The following is a 20,931-nucleotide window of genomic DNA, read 5'->3' as shown; positions in this document are numbered from 1 at the left end:
GTTTTGAAAGTTTTTTTCATTTGGTTTGTTGGGTTTTTATGTGGATGTCACTTGTCTGTTAGGAAAACTATAATCTGAATTTTGTTGAAATGGCAGAGCTTACTGAAAATTTACAACATCTGTTTCCAATTGCTGTAGTCCTTTACTTTCTAAGAAACTGTTTAAATAATTCAAAGTATCTGGGAAATTCCTCACATGATATTTTCTGCAAGTCTGGAGAATTATACTGAGGGAATATATTGCAACTATTACTGAAATAATATTAAATATGGTTGTCATTTAATCACTTTGTATTAAAAGTCTTTTTTAAAAATATGTTTTTGCACTCAATTCTTCCCTTCCTCCTTCCTCACATCATTAAGTTGTTGTTTTCTTCCTGCAAAAAAAAAAGAACCTTTCAATTTCTGAGCTTTTTTGCTTTTAGACCAAGCCAAAAATAAGCAAAAAAAAATATTCAGCAAAGCACTGAGTATTTACATTAAATTTTCCACAGCCGTTTTATTTTGTTAACCATGTCAAAACTGTCAGTGGAACATTTTCTAAGCTTGCTGTTAAGCCTAAACCCAGTTGCCATCCATATTTAATCAGGTTAACAGCATAAATCTCAAGCAGGCAGGGTGCTTCAGCATGAATTCAAAGACCCATTTCATGAAGTTTGTTTTGGTCAGGTCTATTGGAACAAAGCACACTGCACCTCTTTTTTGCAAGCAAATGCCTCAAACTTGGCTTTTCCTAAGCCTAATGTGAAGCTGTACTGTGGGTGTTGCAAAAACAAAAAAAAAGTATGAATATACTTAAACTCGCTCTAAACTTATATTTTACCCATAATTATGTTCTTCATCCATTCAGATTAAAAAGGCTTCTCTTTTATTTATCTATATTAGATAGCACATTTTTATCTTATATGAAACTAGAAAGTGTAAATATATTTTGGTTCTGTTCAAAACACAAAAAGTCTCTTTGTAGTGTTGCCTACTGTAGCCATGATATTATGGAAAATCCTTGCTGGGATTTTTCCTCTCCTGAGAAGCTGAGGAGCCTCAGGAGAGAAATGTAAACAATTACTATCTGCTGCTGTGGAATGCAACAGGTGCATCCATGATTGGTCCATGTGGATTGTTTTCCATTGGTGACCAATCACAGCCACCTGTGCCAAGGCTGTGAGCAGTCACAGGATTTTTGTTATTCTATTCTGTTCAGTTCATTCTTGTTGAGCCTTCTGATCTCTCTGTTCTTTTAGTATAGTCTTAATGTAGCATTTTAATATAATATCTAACATAATAAATCAGCCTTCTGAAATGGAGTCAAGCCTCGTGTCTCCACACACGGAGAGGAATCATCAACAGCCTACAATATTCTTCCATATTGCTCGTGTACATTTTGATCCAGTTAAAATATCTGAGTCACATATATACTACAGTTAAAAAACCTTAGAAATAGATGTGGACAGAGGGGAGATTCTCTCAGCAGAATAAGAGCGCAGTAGGGAATCCAGCTATTCCTATGGCAGGAAGCTAACAGGTTTGGCTGTGAGGGAACAGACTAAGTTGTTAAATAAGAGAATTTGAAGTATATGCGGTTGTGGAGGGATAAATGACTTGTCATTCCATCCTGAAAATTTGCTATAAGACCTAATTATAGGTCTTCATTGTGAAAGGAGGACAGGTTCATTATCTTAATTATTGTAAACTTTTTTTCCTGCCATGCCTGTGACTATAGGAGTGATGTTTCACACTGAAAATATGAGTGACCATAGGGAATGGGTGAGATTGTGCTTATTGCAATAGCTACAACAAAAGCAGTTATTTCTCTTTGAATCATTAGCAATATTAGATTCTAGCTGTTGCCTGTATTTACTATACCTGGAGCTATTAACTCCGCCTTTTGATAAAACTTTATGTAAAATTAAATGTCAAATTTGAATTTTAGTTCCGTTTGAATTTCTATAAGTTCCTAAATTTGACCTCAGTTACTTCTCCCACCAATTCTAAATGCAAACATTTTTCTTACTTTTACTTATCATGGATGTCTACACCCAAGCTAGAACTTTTAAAAAGATATATTTATACGACTAAGAGACTTTGATAGCAAATTTCCAGTGCTTGCACTGTGAGCATTTGAGATGTTTCAGTCTTTTTTGTTTGATGAATTTTTGGCACAGAACTTGTAGCTTTCTCCATGGTTGAGTTCACTTGGTTGCTCTTGCAAGTGATATTTACAGGAAATTGTTCTGCTCAATATACACCTTTTTTGTGATATTAGACTGGGAAATAGAGCTGATAGTAGTTTGATTATTTGTTTCTCTGTTTTCTATAAAGGGACTCCTTCAAAGTCTCGTGGTAACATTCTCTGCTCCCAAAATCTTACTTTGTAAACTCAATACACATTCAGAGGGGAACATGAAGGCTTGCACTGAGACTTAAGTCACACTAAGATTCCCATTTTTCCATCCCTTTCAGGATGCGTGGCTGCCCATCAGGTTAGGCTGACATCAGTTACTGACCTCTCTGCTTTCTTTTAGAACAGATCCCACCCTCTGTGGGATTAAAAAGTGCAGATTCCTATGCTGGGTGCAAGGATATCGTTCTGAGTAACTACTGAAAGGAGCAACCAAAGCAGGGACAAATTAGTTTGAAATCCTGAGGCCTTCCTATGATTACAATTATTTTGCTTTTTGAGAATAATAAATTTTTTTCTTTTTGTAAACTCTGACACTGAGCTTAGTTTTTTGAGGGAAAGATGACTGTGATTTTTTCATTGTGGTTTTATAAATTAGTTGATTTTTCCTGCTTATACCTATTACTGTCTCCTTATAATGGTCCAGGCAAGTCATACTTCCTTTCAGGCTATATAGAGCATCTTTATCTCCCTTTATCTCCATAGCTGTGAAAGTAAAAATAAAAAAAAAAAATATATACCTAGTATAAATAATTTAAATAAAAATATAGCTAAGTCTTATAATAAATAGTTGATCCAATATATTTTCCTTCTGAAACTTTGCTTCTATAATCAAATGTACGATAACACAATTATTTTGATGAAGGGACCTGTGATTCTATGGAAAATTATGGTGATAAAGCCAATCAATCAGACAGCGATATTTCCTTGGCTTGAATCATCAGATATAGATGCCTGTTATTTACTTACTGAGAAGTATTCAGACATCCTCAGCACAAAAGCAATTAACCATCCTGAGTGCATATGAGGACACTCAGATACAAACAGGATGTGTTTTCTTCTCCTTGCCTAATTTCACTTCTACAAGTGACAAAAGCAGCCAGACATCATTAAGAGTCTTTAGGTAGCCTTTTTTTCTCGTGAGAGTAATAGTGAAAAATTGAGAAAATAGGTATCTTGTGAATGATTTTCAGTGAGGTGAATTTCTTATGTTATGTTCTTATAATATGCAACTGCAAAAGAAGCAATTAAACTATTATGTTAGGCAACAGCCTTAGATATGTTACATTCTTGGAAGGATGTTTTCATTAATATTTATTCCTTAATATTATCTAATATATAGCTCATTTAAGCTGTATCTTAGCTTAATACTTAATACTTAACTACACTTGTAAGGAGAAAAGATGCATTACATCTACATAAATTGCATCTTTATTTACTGGTAGAATATCCCATTTTGTGCAGTGAAAATGTTACTATACATCTGAAAATATTTTTAGAGTTACATTTGCATTGGAAGACTCAGGATAACAGATGCAGAAGTACGTGCAACTTTTTATCTTTACTCTTTCCCTTCAGAAGCAGTTCTGAGGAACATATACTTGCCTCTGTTACACACCATTCTGCTTTGGATGGTTTGAAATTTTTACAAGTTGAGTACTTCACCTGGAACACCACCTTCCTTGAAAAGTCTTCAGGGAGGTAATTTCATCAGGAACTAGATACACATATTGAACTACTGTCTGGAAAATCTGCTGTCTGTCTGGAACACATCCTTCTGAGCATGCTCTCTCTGAAAAGCTGTAGGAAGTTCTCAAAGTAGTCATTAACTATTCAATAAATTTTTTTTTCCATTTTACTTCTAAGCTGGTGTTTTGCCCAGGGAGTGGGTTCTAAAGGATATATTCCAAGGAACAGAAAGAAGGTACACCCACAGAAATTTGTTAGAAATTAGATTTCTGCTCCCAATGATTCCTTTTAAAAATTTCTTACAAAATAATTGGAGACCAAAGTACATAATTACAATTTTCAGAAAATTATTTTTCAAATAAGACTTGACTTTTTCCCTGTAGAGACTGGATAGTACTTATTAGTTTTACTGCCTCTTATTACTATTTCTTTCTAGGTTTATAACTTCAGTTTAAATCAGGGATTCAAACTTGTTCATTGTTTTTGGGTTTATAAATACCAAGAGCAGCCCAGGATGTAGAGACTTTTGCCTTCTGTTTAGCTACTCTTTAATTTTTTTTTTTCTTTTTTTGTTTTGTTTTGTTTTGTTTTGTTTTGTTTTGTTTTGTTTTGTTTTGTTTTGTTTGGTAATAGTGCACAGGTAAGAATATTTTATTTTGAATTAAAAAAAAACAACAACAAAAACAGGTACAGGTTTTTTATAAAGTGTGTATATGGAGGAAGAGAAAATGCAAAATTCCTTTCTCCTCAGCATATAGGGATGTATTTAATAATATCCTTTTGAACAAAATTCAAGATATTATTAGCCTGTATCAGAACAATTGTAGCAGTCTGATACCTGCTGAATTTATCACAAATGCTATTATAAAGGCACAAAATTTTAGGGACTACTGAGTATATCTTTCTGAAAAAAGAAAATATAGTAATTGCTTAATTTTAAGATATTCTTCTCAGTTCTGAAGCCATACAGATACATATCTGGTATCATTAGTTAACTCATTATGTGTGAAATGATAGCTCAAGACTGGTGGCAGACTGTCTGAGATGGAATCTTTCAAATTTTCTTTTTCTGCCTTCCAGAATCAACTTTTGGTAGTATAATCCTATTATCAAGCATCTTATAGCTCAGACATATCATTGATGAATATTTCATAATATTGTTCCCTGATGTTACACCTTGTTATTTGAAAATATTTTGTGGTCCTTCTTTTTTTTCTATTCAGCTTTGAAAGAGTCTGTGGGGCAGTGGATAAATGCAATAAATGTGTAAATATATTATAGCATATTCAGTGTTTGCATACATCAATAAAACTAAAACATCCAATAAATGGATCTTATTTCATTTATATTAATGCTTTAATCTTGCTCTGAAAAACTGGAAAAATAGACTTTACTGGAATGTATAGATCAAGAAAAATACTTGTACCTGCACTTCTGATTGCTATGCATCTACTAACCAGATCAATAGCACACTTTAGTAATGCTAGTCTGATTTAAAAATATGTAGAATAAAGCAATAAATCATCACAGTTTTCCCTGAAGTGTTCATTCTTATGAACAACAGACTAAAAAGTTAAATAACTCTAAGGTTTTACTCTAATATTAAACTGATTCAAGGATACTACCCAAGTTTGGTTTGCCATTTATAGATTTTTCTGAAAATTAGCAAAGACAATGTTAGATAACTGGTAAAAGCAGATTTTTGAAAATTTTATTAAAAAGTTTTAGGTTATCTATTCATCTTACCCAAATTTCAGTTTTTATTTTGAAAGGTTCCATCACAATCAACTTTAAATTCCGATATAATAAAAAAAACATTTTCAGTATTTTAAAGGGAATAGTCAATATTATAAGCACTGCAAGTCCGACTGACTTTGAGTGTGATCTAACTAAAGCTGACATGGTAAAACAAGGACTCAGAAAACATAGCCTTAAGGTTACTTATTTTCTTGCTTGTTGGCATATTTGGAAGGATTTGAAGAACATTTTATATTGTGTGTGTACTTTGCATGTCAAAGGATGAATTTCCAAGACGTATACAGGGTTTGTTTTTACAGAAAGAACATGTAAAGGCTTCTACAGCACATGTGTAGTAAATTAGTTTCCTGTTGGATATTGACAGATCTGCTGTTTCTATATGTTACTTTTGCTCAATTTGTACAAATTCCCTTAAAACTAAATATCTTCAATATCAGCTGACAAGCACATTTGTTAAATAAATGGCAAGTTTACTTTACCAATTCCAGAGTTTGTGGTGTAAATCATGTTAAACCTGCTTGAAATGGGCTGTGTATTAACTGCCATATACAACTTGTTTACCTTTTAATAACCTCGAGTGATGAAATACTTCATTGATAAACATAGAATGTTTAGAGTAGGCCTTAGCAACTGGTTTTAACTCTCTTCCAGCAGGGGTAAACAAAATGATGCATGGTAAACAAAATGATTTACTGTCTCAGGGAATGATATTTTACTTTTTACTGTACATAAAATATGCTTCTATTTGGTGACTGCTGTTTCTAATTTTAATTTACTAGTGTCAATTTTGAACAAAGATGAAGCATTTTTATAATTTTCAGTTGAATCAGAAACTTTTAAGAAGAAATTTGGGTAATAGACTACAAGAATAAGATTATCAAATGTTAATATTTCAAATTACTTATAGTCAGTTCCTAAAACATATTTTTATATATATTGTAACATTTTTTAAGTCATTAATGACATCATTGCTTCTTATAGTCTTAAAAATGTGTCTGTTTCACAGAATATGGTACAAGACAAATGTAGACTGAGCTATGCTCATGTGGCTTTATAGAACTATCGTTTTCAATGTCCTACCTATCCCATTATCAGTTTTAGGTGAGTTACAAAGAGAGTGAGATGAAAATCTTGTAATTAAACATACTTTTGTGAAAAATATTAATGGAAAAAATAAATTATAAACTTTTTAAATGTACATCTCTTTTGATTAAAAATTAAAAAAAAGCTCTCTTTATAATGAAAATAATTTCAGATTGTAAAAAAGTGAGAGATTATATCAGAGCAGCCAGATTAGAACTGAGTCATCAATAATTTGGATATTCACTACAGACATGTGGAAAGATTGAAGCTGAAGCCTTGTGAAAAGGTTGAAGCTAAACCTATGCTTTGAATAAAAAAATCAGTTTTGATTATTTTTTCATGTTCCACAATATTCCTTAATGAGACAGATATTTTTCAGGGAGTTCTCTTTTTTATTTGTGAGCATTGTTAAAAAAAAAAAATGACAAAGATCTTACTTTTCTGCAGTGAAATAAATAAAACATTTTTTTTGTCATTCCTAATTAAAAAAAACTCAAAACATACCTTGAAACTTATATTTTCCTTAACCTATATCTTTTCCTCTGATGAAATACACATCACAAGGAATGTTGATTGGGCTAAAGAAAATCTGTTGAAGCTTTCTGACACAACCTATAAAGACAAGTACTTCAATTACAAAGAAACAGATGCCTTTTATCAATTTGGTGGTATTCAACTAATATAAAATATCTAGAAGGGTATTAATTTTTAAAAATTACCATTGCACTTAACCAAAAAAAATCTGATAATGAAATTAGATTTCTTCATGTGTTTAATGGAAAACAGGATTAAGACTTCTGATCATGAATTAGTTATACAATTTTTATACTATCTTCCTTTTCTTCTTATGCATATAGTATTGATGTTTTTGCTGCAATATTATTTCAAAATGTATTTTACTGTTTGTAAGTGAAATATGCTTTCAAGTTGAATTCAATACTAACATTATTTTCCCACGTTTTATTGTGGAGTCTTCTGTTCTGATGTAACTGCACAGGATTTAAAAGTGGACCAAAGATAATGGCTTTTTTGTTTGGTTGGTTTGGGGGTTTTTGGTTTTGCAATTGATTGGTTGTTTTTTTAAGTAAATATATCAGCCTTCAATGTAGTTATGGATTTCAGTTTAAATTCTTAAGTCTAGTGTTACAAATTTTGTGGCTAGAGCAGCACAAAATATCCAGAATTTTTTTTTTTTTTTAAATTAAGAAGATTAAGAAGATTTATGTGTGGTTTTCTCCTCTTTACTCAATTAGAGCAAATCAGCTGCTTGCCTACACAATTTTCCACGTCCTTTCCATTTGTGCTCTCTTAACTCTCTGTACTTGACTGCAGTCCCTGGGGTATGGCACACATACATGTACACATATATACATGCACACACAGGCATTTACATATGGGAATGTGAATGTGCCAAACTGGCTGCTCTTCAGTGTACTTAAATCACCACCTACACCTGTAAAGGAAAGTGCTTCTCCTCCCTTTGGAACAAATTGCAGTCCTTGGAGCACACGTCAGTTTTCCAGCTTGCCTGTACCGGCTCTTGCTCATAGAAACTCCTTCAATTACCAGAACCCCAGTGTAACAAAGGAACAGAAGCTTTCAAGGACATGATAATAATCCATCAGAATGGCATCCACATCTTTGAACACAAATGCTCTCAGTTCTCCATTATAACTGTGATAAAAGATGATTTATTACAGTATTAAAATTCCTACATATAAGTATTCTGTCATTTTTATCCATATGAAATTTTGAGGAAAAAAAGACAGAGTTACCGTGATTAATATATGGGTGGAAACAATTTGCTTTTTTTCTTTTCTTTTCTTTTCTTTTCTTTTCTTTTCTTTTCTTTTCTTTTCTTTTCTTTTCTTTTCTTTTCTTTTCAAAATTGTGCTGAAATATTTATCCTTTAGCAGAAATATGTATAGAGCAATTTAATTTACAGGATGTTAAAAATGGCCTTGATTCTGATAGTTGTATTTTGCTCAACTTCATGAATTAAGATAATTACTTTTACCTTTCATGCCTGTTTATCCTACTTGAGCCAGATTATACATCAGGTGTAAATTATATTCTTCACCTTCACTGTATTTACTCAATGATGTACAATTATTTAGTTGGTATTTGAAGACAGTGGTACTGCACATAATGCAATTAGTTATTTTGCCCTTTGAGTATATACTAATCAAAATGTAATGTGATTACCCACAACTGTAATAAACATGTAACAACTGCATAAATAAGTGAAATCATGGTGCTTTGAGGAGGTCAGCAGAGTGATGATACCTAAAGGGTTATTATAATTCACATTTCATAAATCAAAACCTTGGGGTTAATTACACTAATTTATTGTGATATATGCTAAACTTACATGCAATTATTAATTGGAAGACCACTTTTATTTACACTGCTGAAAAGCTTAATTTAAAGACTCATCTCTCAAGTACCTTTATATATTTCTAAAATATGCTTACTTATTTTATTTTGTAGGTTATTCAGATAAATTTTGAAGAATTTGATCTGGAGATTGGCTATGACACACTGACAATTGGTGATGGAGGAGAAGTGGGTGACCCTAAAACTGTACTTCAAGTGTAAGTCTGTTGCATTTACAGTTGGTGCACATTGAAGAGTGTCATTAATGTGTTTTGATGAGACTAAATAATTATTCCAATCCGATAAATCCGAACAAAAACTAAGTGAGCTTCTAAAATTACTAAAGGTGACAGTTTAAATATATTGCTATATGTTTACTATTCTGAAGTCAGAAAGTGATGACCTAGACATGACAAAAGAAAAAGATGAACTCAGATGAGAACTTTGAAAGGCATGGTGTGAACACTTACATTTAGATATGTAATTTTTAGGAACTATTTTGCTCCCTTTTGTGTGTTCTCAAATTAAAAGTTGATAAGAACATAATTGAAAATAGATATATGGACAGCTTGTGTACAAATTTCACAGTCTCCTAGCAAGGTTAGCATGACAAAAGATGTACTGTAGTGTCTTGACCTTAATTTGCTTATTGACTATTATAGATAATTCAGAAGAGCAAGTTAACATAGTGAAGAAAATTACTACAGAGAAAAGCTGAATAGGGTGTTACCTAAACCACATTTTGCAAACCAGCATTGACTATTATCATTCACAGACATTTTTCTAGGATGTGTGAGCCCAGATATATAGCTACATAATATTCCTAACAATCATTGATTAACTTAAAATCCATATTTCTCAAATACTTAGCTTGTGGCAATAGTACTAACAATTGTCTCAAGAAGACAAATCCAGAATTTTATTAGTTTATAAAATTTTCAAGACAGTGTTATAAGTCAGTGATTCTGTTTGTTCCACAGTAACTTGAAAATATGCAGAATGCTGTAATTAGGCCTTATAATGATATAACTCTAGTTCTAGTCTGAATAAATCAGTCATGTAGGAGAAATTAAGAAATTAATGTCTTTTGAAGTACATTGCATTTACTTTCTCAAATCTGACTCAATTTCAAAAAAAAAAAAAAAAGAAAGCCTAAAATTAATTTGCCTGTAAGGGATTATCTACTATTTAGCTGTTAATTTTAAATAAACTGACCTTTCAACAAATACCTGATGTTATAATTAGTTCAAATGAGTTAATAATTGAAACACAGATAAGAATGTGATGCAAGGTTAGTAAAAAATATATTTAATCATAAAACAAAAAGAATAACAAAATTAGGATTCTTTAGAATGATATTCCCTGCAGTGTATTTATTGGAAATGTATTAAAAAATTTTACATATTTTAGTTTCCCATTTTTCACCATAAGAATGTTATCAAGAATTAGTTTCATTTGAGTACACTAAACCCCAGCTTTGCCTCTTTTTCTGTCCTAATTCTATCTCATTCATACTAGTAAATTGCAAAACTTCAAACAGAACATACATTTTTACTAAGATTTACAGATTTTTATAAGGAATTCCCCTTTAGATTTATCCTCCAGAGGATAGATTATCTGGCCTTCTATTTTTAAGTGGTTTTGTAATCATTCTATCCTTTCAGTTTTGTTCTATTTTATTTAATATCTTTGTTAATGGTCTGGACAAGGGGTTTGATTGCACCCTCAGTCAATTTGCAGATGACACCAAGGCTGGACAGGAGTGTCCATCTGCTGGAGCTGAAGCTCATGGGTCTGTAGTTCTCTGGATCTTCCTTTCTCTCAGGAGTGATGTTTTCCTCCTCCTGTAACCACATGACTGCCATGACTTTTCCAGTGATGGAAAGTGACCTGGCAACAACATCAGCTAGTTTCCTTGTGATCCTGGGATGTGTGTCATCAGGCCTCATATACTTGTGATTTTTCAGTTTCATCAAGTGGTCTTGAACCTGCTCTGTGCTTACAGTGTGAGCGACCTCTCTCCCCCAAATCCCATGTAGAGGATCGAGGACTTGAGAGAAATGGGAAACCTGACAGCAAAGACTGAGGCAAAGAGCTCTCTGAAGTACCTCAGTCTTCTCCATATCTGTTGTCACCAGTTCTTCCCTCACAATTATCAGGGGAAACACTCTCTTCAGCTTGTTTTTTTTGTTTCTTCGTGGGTTTTTTTTTTTTTTTTGTTTTTTTTTTTTTTTTTTTTTTTGGGGGTTTTTTTTTTTTTTTTTTTTTTTGGTTTTTTTTTTTTTTTTTTTTGTTGGTGGGTTTTTTGTTTTTTTTTCCCCCAGAAGGATTGGACATTGTTCCAGTATCAAGTACTGGAAGACACTATCCAAGGTGGTGTTGGAGTCAGCATCCCTGGAGTTGTTCAGATGTGTAGATGTGATATTTGAGGACATGGTTTAAGGGTGGACTTGGCAGTGTTGGTTTAACCATTGTACTTGATGATCTTACAGGTCTTTTCCAATGTAAGTATCTGATTCCAGGATTATTATTCATGAAAAGACCAGTATCTGGCCAGGTATTTATGGTGCAATTGCTTTAGGATAGCAATTCCTTAATGGATTGCAGATGAGTTAATTGCTACCACTAATAAATTTGAGATGTGTGGAAGTACTGTAATTTCTACTTTTTAAGCAGTACTAATCATTAAAAAAATATTGCTGACAATGCTAGAATTCAGTTTCAGCTATTCTTAAATTCCTAAACTATATGGCATATTCTCTCATGTGGAAATAACCTTTATTAAGCCCCAATTCATAAGTTGTTATTAAAGTTTAACTAAAGTATTGTTACTAAATTACGTAATGCATTAAGGCAAAGTGCAATAATATTTTAAATTTTGAGTACCATGGTAGAACAGTCTGCCCAGATGATATTTCATTTAAGATGTTAGCATTTCATAAAAGTATTTCTGATGATGTGTCTTAGGTTGGGAGAAACAATGGGATGACACTATTAAAATTGTCACAAATATAAAGAATCCTGAGTATTTTTTTTAAATTAAAAAAGTTAATTAGAATTCTGGAGTGTTAACATACATTAACTGTAACTAACTAGGTAAATAATTTTAAAGAATTATTACTATGAAGATCCTGGAAGAGCAAAAAAATTACCCCATTAATTTATGGGGGTTTAATATTAAGTAACACTATACAATAAGCCACAAGTAATTTTTTTTTTTTGTTTATCCATAGAATCATTATTCTGTGATCAGAAAATTACACAGAAGATGGAAGATAATTAAGTACTGTAAAAACCATGTAAATCTTTTCTCCTGTGAGCCATGCAGACTTTGTCTGAGATATGATGCATAGCAAATAAATCAGCTGTTGTATCATTTAATTTTTGGGTTTTAAATTTCGAAATAATTATCTTTCCCCTGGAAAATTCCTAAAGAACATTGGTTTAAATATGTCTCATTTATGTGTTAATAATGTGAAAACATTTATCTTCCAATTTATCAGGGTTAATCAAGAAACTTATCCAAGTGTTTAATCTGCTAGTTTTACTGGGCACTGCTTGATAGGAAGGTTGAGAAGCAAAAACGGAAGTTAAGTAGCATTTCAATAGAATTAGGCTTCCTAAATTGATAATTGCAGTTCTGATTATTCCTATTCTGCTGATGTTAATCACAGAAGGAGCTAAACTCCAAAACCTTTTCAGTACTTGCCATTAAGTTTTCCTGGGTGCCTGTGATTCTGAGGCTGTACATCCATGCACCCAGCAATATGACAGTCTGCTCTGGCCTGGTGAGCCTGGCACCCAAGTGAACTTAAACCTGATTGCTATAGTATTTTTAGTCTGTTTGAAAAGATGACTGATATGAAGGCTTTCCTATGAAACTAAAATGCAAGGTGGAGCAGCGTTAAGTGTTATTGACAAGGCATAGGGGGAAGAAGGTAAATAAATAGTGATGCCATACATCAGTCACCGCACTTTTTCAGGACATTTGGAAGTTTGCCTTCAGCAGCTTGGTCTGACAATTGCTGCAGGTGGCCTTTAATGCAATGTCCATCTAGCCACTGGTTCCTGTAACATGCCTTTTGAAAACCCAGCACACAAAATGTGAAATTCAATCATTAAGTATGCTTGCTGTGTTGGGTGTGCATGTGTCCAATCTCGTATTACAGGTTGTCTTCAGCAAATGGAGAGTGTCACAATCTTCTTAATGTCCTCAAACCCAGTCTTCAGTGTACTCTCTCAGGGGGAGAATATATGTCACTAGGATGTGGGAGGAGTAGTTCTGGAGTTGTAGAGGAAGAAGTGGAAATCACCCTGCTGAGTGTTGTAACTGTTAAGCTGTTTAATAAAAAGGGAGACATCATAATCACAGACTTCAATTTCTACTGCTGTCAGTGTTCACTATTCAGCTCTTAAAAGCGAACATGTACTTCCAGGAGAGGAATCTAGGTACAGAATCCAGGGTAGAGGAATCTACATAAACCCCCAGAAAGACAGAAAGGATAATTCTTCACTGCAAACTTTCATTATTTTCTCAAAGCTTCCTTCATATAATAATGGTTTTTCTGGATCTTATTGCTCTGTGGCCCATTCCTAAATGTTTTAGAGGGACTTAGAAAAGGACTTAAAAGATAGATCAACATATTTTTTTTTCCATAAATGTATTTTCAAATGCTTTTTTTCCTCCTGTGCTATTTAATTTAAAAGTATTTCTTGTAAAACTATGGATGGAAAAAAAAGGATTTATAATTAATTTCATAAACTGGAAATGCTGAACATTTTGATGAAAGTTTATCACAGAAATTATTCTGTCAGACACAACAGAGAGATTAATATTGTCAATGCCCTTAATATTCAAAATACATACTGTCAGTCACCAGTGACAATTACAAAACTCTGTTAGCCATTACATCAGTGTGGTTTCTCAGAAACATCCTGTTAATCTACTAATTTGGCAAAGACTGAGCTCACTGAAGACATTTTCCCTTAGTGCAGGAATGAGCAGTTAATATGTTCTTTTGGCCAGGCATTTACTAGTTCAGTTCTGGCAAGAGTCTTTCTAGTAGCTCCATCTGTGAACACAGATGTGGGAAACAGACGTGGGTTTTTTTCCCACAGCAGACTATTTAATACAGAAGGAAGCTAAAAAAGACCAGAGGGAAGAACTAAAATTAACTGTAAAATGCATTTAAAATAGTCAATTTTAAGTTTCAGCTAGCTTTAAAGAATGGTTAGAACTCAAAAAATTAACAGTTTTCACTGCTATACAGTATCATGCTTGTGATTCACTTTACAAGAATGAAAAATATCTGGAAACTTCCAGCATTTGATTTCAGATAATAAACAATAACCAAATTTGAGACAAAATTTTGGGAAGAAAATGCATTATAACATAAAACTGCAGCTTTCACAACACTTCCTTATTGCTATCACACTATTCATTCAGCAAATAGAATCAAGATTTAGAATTGCACTGATTTGCAAATTTTTGCAAACAATACTGAAATTTAAAAAAAAAGAAAAGAAAGAAAATCAAGTTTACTTCTTTCTATTAATCAGAACTCTGTAACAGTAGAAGGTTTTAAAGTTGTGACATTTGTTACTTTTCTTAATGAAGGAATAGAAAACAGCTGATCTTTTTAGGCTGTTCTTCCTTTGTTGTAGAAGAGGTGATGAGAGGAGGAGAGAGAGTGCAGGGAACACACACGCCTTCATAATAATATTGCTACTTAAAAATTACAGCTTTCTTTTAAATATGGAAGGCATGTATTTCATAGTGGGTAGCTGCATACTAAAAAAATCAAAGAATCAGTCTAATGCCTCATTATGGGCTTCTAATGTCATTGATATGCCTTCATGTACCTGAGTAATGGTCACTGGATTGTCAGATGAGGTTAAGGATTAGGGAAGTTGTATTTCTTTCTGGAGCAGCAAGTGAAAGTGAGATGAAATATTTCAATACAACATAAGTAGTAGTTGCACATGTTTATAGACTACTATAAAATTTCCAGTCATTGGAAATGTGAGAGCTGTCTTGGCTGGCCAGACAGTAAATAACTAATTTACTGTTAGCTGAATGCAATTAATTTAAAAGTAAATATTTAAAAAATGCTTGGCAGTTGTTTAGATTTCTTACAAAAAGAAAAAAAAAATCTCCTTACTTAATGCTTTACAGCTTTACAGAAATTTTCTTCTATCTATAGGTTAACCGGGAGCTTTGTACCAGACTTAATTGTGAGCATGAGCAATCAGATGTGGTTGCACCTTCAAACGGATGAAAGTGTGGGCTCAATTGGTTTCAAGGTTAACTACAAAGGTAATGACATCCTTGGAAGCAAATGTAATGGTGTACCAAAAATTAGGCCAATATTATGGAATGTTTTTCTTTCATATTAGTGAGTGGATGCATTCTATTTCCAGTTCTGCCAGTTTTAAAATGAAGAAAAATATAAGCTGAATTGTAAAAAAAAAAAAAAAAATTGTCTTAAAGGTACTATGGTACATGAAACTGCATGCATTTTGTTTGATGTGTTGTTACAGTGATTGAGTTTTGACATATAACTTTACTCTAATTCTCTCTTATTTAACATGGACAGCTATTAAAATGAAATAATTATGTGGTTATTTAAAGATGAATGAGTAAAAAAAATGAATACTTCCTACATTCTTTTGAAAATTAATGCCTATCATAACATAAAAAAACCACTGCAAGTAAGCAACTTGAATTACTGCTAAATTTTGAGCCAGGACTAAGAAAAACTTAATAATGTTATTCTTTATGGTCTTAAAGTGCATAATGCACTATATAAAAAATCTGTTGCTATTTGAAGGCTCTGGAAGTACATACAGTTTTTTATAGAGCATGAACAGCAAAATCAAAAATGCTAAAGTACAACATACATACACATACACACGCATTTCTGTATTATTAAAGAATTAGGTTTGGGGTTTTCTTTGTATATTACTTTTAACATAGAAGTATGTCCTTCTTACAAGAACTTTATTAATTGCATGGTTGCTGTCTAGCACCAAAACCAGATAATAGAAAGTATGATTATTCATCAGAAGATGAGAGAGGAGAGACAAAAGTTAAACCAGTGACTGTGTGTATTAGAAATGCGGTCATTGCTGAGAATAGACAGATGGAGTGAATGAGCATATTGTGAATAAACCTGCACAATGTGACTTGCTGGCTTGTTGGTTTTACTCCTGTAGTGTAAAGTAAAGCTCCTTAGTGGTACAAGTGCACTTGTGCACTCTTGATATTCATATCTAGTAGTCTAAGATAGGAAGATGTTAGTACTTTGCTGCATGGTAATAATGAAGACCTAAGATTTCCACATTCTGGCTACTGAAAGGGGAAAGAGAATGATTAGTATAAACAAGTATAATAATTTTCTAATACAGAAAAGTTAGAACCATATTTGAATGGAAAAGGATGAGCTTTATATCTGAACTCTAATTTGCAGAGCTCAAGTTGTCGATTCTTTTATTTACATGATTCTTTCCTGATAAAATTAGTTTTACTTGCAACAGTTTTAGTTTGCAGAAGGCAGAGGATTATTGTCTATTCTTATATGCTATGTCTTCTTTTATTCATGAGTTACATTTATTCTTAGAAGCTATAGTTCTGCAAGAATAAAATTAATTGAATATGAATAAGTAGAAGGGTACAGAAAGGGTGAACATTCACAACAGCATCTCCATATAATCAACTTTGTGATTGTACGCCTAGATATTGAATCTATTTCTCTCTTGCCCTACAAAGGTAATTTATGTTAGTTCACTAAATAGCACTTGAATGCTGCAAACACTAAATGAATTTGTGCTCTGTGGTGGTGGTTGTGGGGGGGGGGGATTGCTTTTTTTCCCTCCTTTTGTTTTAGTTTGGGTTTATTTTGTGGGATTCCCCACCGCCGCCTCACTGCCAATCCAGAGTATAGGATAATTTTTTCATCTAAGTTGCCTTCATTTTGATCCTTGATAAAATGTGTTCATTAGACGTATCAGAAATTGGGCAATGGTCATAAGGAAAAATTCAAAGGGTATCAAGGGCTAGTCATGTCTTAAGGCATTGCTATTTCTGGTTTTTTTTTTTTTTACTGTTAAGTCCTTTCTAGTGACAATGGTAGATGCTGGAAACAGATGCATAAATGGGTAGTATTTTGGATTAGCAACTGTTCTGCAATTTAAGTTTTGAAATTTATTAATTGGAAGCTGAGAGAAAGTCCAGTGAGGTAAACTGAATATTTGCATTAGAACAGTGCATTCAGGGCTGTGACATAACATGGAATTATTTACTAGAATCAAAAAATTGTAAAGAATTTTCCCTTTTCAGAGAATTTTTAGAAATACTTATGAGAATGATGATTTCTAAAAGTCAGGGTCAAAGGAAATTTCAGTTTATTTTATTAATTCTTTAGAATGTATGCTTAACTTGCTTATTCTCTTTACTAGATCAAATGTATTTCCTTAACTTGACTTCTTCCACCTCACAAATTCCACTCTTCACTTAGACAGCCAGCTATGGCTGATACTGTATTTATTTTTACATGTATTTATTATGTGTTTAAGTCTTGTGAATTTCTGCTGACATGATAGGTGCAATTACATTAGCATTTTACATTAGATCCAGCAGTTTGGTTTTTGAACTGAATCTTCTCCTGATCATTCCCACTGCCCTTGTTTTAGTTTTCATCATGGAGCAATCTTGAAAGACACAAATTACATTTGTTTGAGGTAATTCATAAGGTGCAATTGAATGGCATCAGGAACAGCATTCGTTTTGTGCTCCAGCTGCTAATGGGAATTTCTCAGGAACTTGTAAAGCTTTTATCAAAGTAAAACCACTAAAATAAAATGAAATGTATATAGATAATATGGGTACTTTATTGTTTTGCTTTACTGATCTGCTTATGCTGGAGTTAATTATTTGATATTGTACTTGCTAACAGGACTTACTAACAATAAAATAATTTACTACTAAAAGGTTTTGATTCCTAAATTTCTGCTTCTCTGCTTCTCAGACTCAAATAACTATATGTAGTGGAGATATCCATGCCTCATCCCATCAAAAATCATAAAGACATTCTTAAACCTAAGCGACATTTGCATGTGATTCTGCCAGGCATTTTGAAGATTGTTCCAATTCCTATATGGAATATGAGGAACAAAAGATTATAGGATGTCATCACTCAGTGCCCTTTCCCCACTGTCCCCCAAAATGGTACTCTTGCTTACAGTGCAAGATAGAAGGACACCTCCTTTCTGACTGGAATAGAACTGAATATCCCACATTTTTAGTGATAGAAATAGACAAATTAATTTTTAAATACATTTGTATTTATCAGTTTTTAGCTGAGTAATTCTTTTAAGTTTATGTTATTACAAGAAATAACAGGTGATCCTCTTTTATGTATCTGTCATTTGAGAAAATCTTGGAAGATATTGTGAAATTTTGTTTACTTCTACATTGAAGTGTTGCACATGGAGCTATTTTATAGTTTTTAATAGCTGGAGAACATTATAAATATTTAAATATTAAAAATTAAATGTTTGTGAGAATATTTTAAAGTAAACAAATAATCATTGTTGTTTTAAAATCCCTTTTCCAGTATCCCATAAAATAACAGTACTTAAAAAGGTAGAATAATTAATATAGGGATTAGACAGGACAGAAATACAAGCACTGCCTCACTACAGTTAATATTTTATCTGTTATCCACTGTAGTATAAACTGTTTTGGGTCTGTTTCATGCTTCAAATGTATGTGTAGCATATTAAGTAAAAACATGGAATATTTAGAAATTGTAAGTGAATTATTTTTACGTCATAATTTTAGGGATTATTTGAAAACCTTTCTTTAGAAATGAGATCAGACTTTGGTGGTTGCTTAATTACCAAGTAAAACAAGTAAATAATGGATTATTTTCAGACTTCCCGTATCATTACTATGAAAAGAAACCACAAATTAATAGTTTTAAATGTTGGTGTGTTTCATTAATGCTTAGGGTCCTTCAATATTTCAGGAAATGGTTGCCTGTTGTCACGTAGCACTTCTATTCTCAAAGCCATGGTGAAGAGGAAAGAAGTATTTAGCTAAACAGTAGTAGCAGAGAAACCATCTCCAACATACTCAAACACTGGAACTGAATGGTATTCATCTATAATTGAGTAAAAAACAGCTGCACAAAATATGAGACAAACTTATGGTAGAGCCTTTGAAGAAACTAATTTTTTTGAAATAAGAATTATGAATTTATTTTGACACACAAAAAACTTTTATAATCTAGCAATAGAATATTATAGTTCCTGGAAAATTATATATGAGAATATAAAGCGTAATAGCTTTCATGAACACTTGTCTCCTTTTGTAACTTTGGACATGTGTGAAAAATTAAATACAAGATATTCCTTATACAGTCTTTCAACATAAACTGTATGACAAAAATTTTGGGATTAACAAATAATGTAAATTATTTGAAAAGGTGCTGTAGGGAATGAAATCAGTAGTGTAAACATTGTAAAAATTGGCTTTATCATCATCATGTGGGAAAGCTGAACTTCTGTTTAGGTCAGATCTGAGTCTTCTGAAACAGACAAAACTAACCTCAGGGCAGTCTTTTTCTGTTAGGTCCTGATATCACACCCTCAGTTTCTGTGCTGTGGCCAGATCTGAGGGAAATTTTTCTCTTTTGTTGTATCTGTTTTATTTTTCTGTATTCATTGAAAACTCTTAAATTGGCAGGTTCTCCTGATAGTTCTGCCTCCTATTAGGACAAAAACTGTTTATTCATACATCAGACATACTCCAATCTAATTACATAAGAAAATAAAGTTGAAGAAGGTTGCATTGACTAAAGTGCAATGATAGATTTGAGTAGAGGGCTATTTAAGATGCCAATCTAAATAGCAGTGTATGTAAAAAGTGAATTTGAAGCAAAGTGGACTTGGTTGTTCAATTTTCCATAATGATGATTGAACTTTAGCGTATGGGACTTAAACTCTGACATCCAGTATTTCAGAAGATTTCTTTTTGCTTAAAGCGTGACATTCATCTTGCTTCAAGCACTATGGCTTGTTCCTGAGTTCTTAGGATACTAGTGCAGCCTGGGGCAGCTCTTTGGAGTTTGTGATCCACTTTTCATCCTATTTTCCTAGCAGTAAGTACTGAGGTTCAGACACACCTGAGGTTTTCATACACACACATGGCACAGAGATATTTTTCTATGACAAACTGCCCAACAGTGATTGCTTTTCTATTGGTGACAGAATACTGAATTATCTGAATCCATTGTTAGTTCCCCGTGTGTGAAAACATGAATTTCAAATGTGTGAAATAAGAAACGTTTACCATAACACAGACTTCAGGAAGGTCTCATTTTGACAAACTGTGAAAGTAGCTTATCTGTGAAACATGTGCCTTCACGTTCATTCTACCAAGAGAAAAATGTAGCTTTAATACTTGCTGTTCTTATTATTGGCTAATTAAAAAAAAAACCAAAAAACAAACAACTAAATCTCAGTGAGACTGTGGACAATTTCATTGTGCAGTTTTGGGTTTCACAAGACAGTTGATGTGTTTCTTTGGTTAAATACTACATAATCCCCCTTTTGTGAGTATGCGGAAAGTAAAGCTTTTCTGCTTTCTGCACATCAAAATCAAGAATTAAAACTATGACACATTTCTACTTTCTGAACTGTTCAATTTTATAAATTTCTGTGTATAATCTCTTGGGGTATTTTCACTGTTCTGATGATTTCTGTTGCCTTTCTATCCACTCTTCTCTGTGTTTCTCAGCATGTGCTTGTTCTCTTTGTGTGTTTTGTGGTGCATTAACTAGACAG

At 32.7% G+C, this 20,931-nt stretch overlaps 1 protein-coding gene across 3 annotated transcripts in view; it reads left to right on the top strand.

The window, feature by feature from the left end:
• CSMD3 (CUB and Sushi multiple domains 3) overlaps positions 1 to 20,931 on the top strand; it is a 577,908-nt gene that overhangs the window by 266,970 nt on the left and 290,007 nt on the right. For all 3 annotated transcript variants that reach the window (XM_041407558.1, XM_041407557.1, XM_041407556.1), the window contains 2 exons: positions 9,199 to 9,302; positions 15,288 to 15,400. In XM_041407558.1, coding sequence (XP_041263492.1) covers positions 9,199 to 9,302; positions 15,288 to 15,400 — 217 coding nt within the window. The remainder of the gene's footprint in view (positions 1 to 9,198; positions 9,303 to 15,287; positions 15,401 to 20,931) is intronic.

This window comes from Onychostruthus taczanowskii, unplaced genomic scaffold, assembly GCF_017590055.1.
Source record: "Onychostruthus taczanowskii isolate IOZ18803 unplaced genomic scaffold, ASM1759005v1 scaffold27, whole genome shotgun sequence".
Classification (NCBI taxonomy): Eukaryota; Metazoa; Chordata; class Aves; order Passeriformes; family Passeridae; genus Onychostruthus; species Onychostruthus taczanowskii.
Note: the sequence above shows the minus strand (reverse complement) of the source record. Positions and strands in the feature narration are given on the sequence as shown.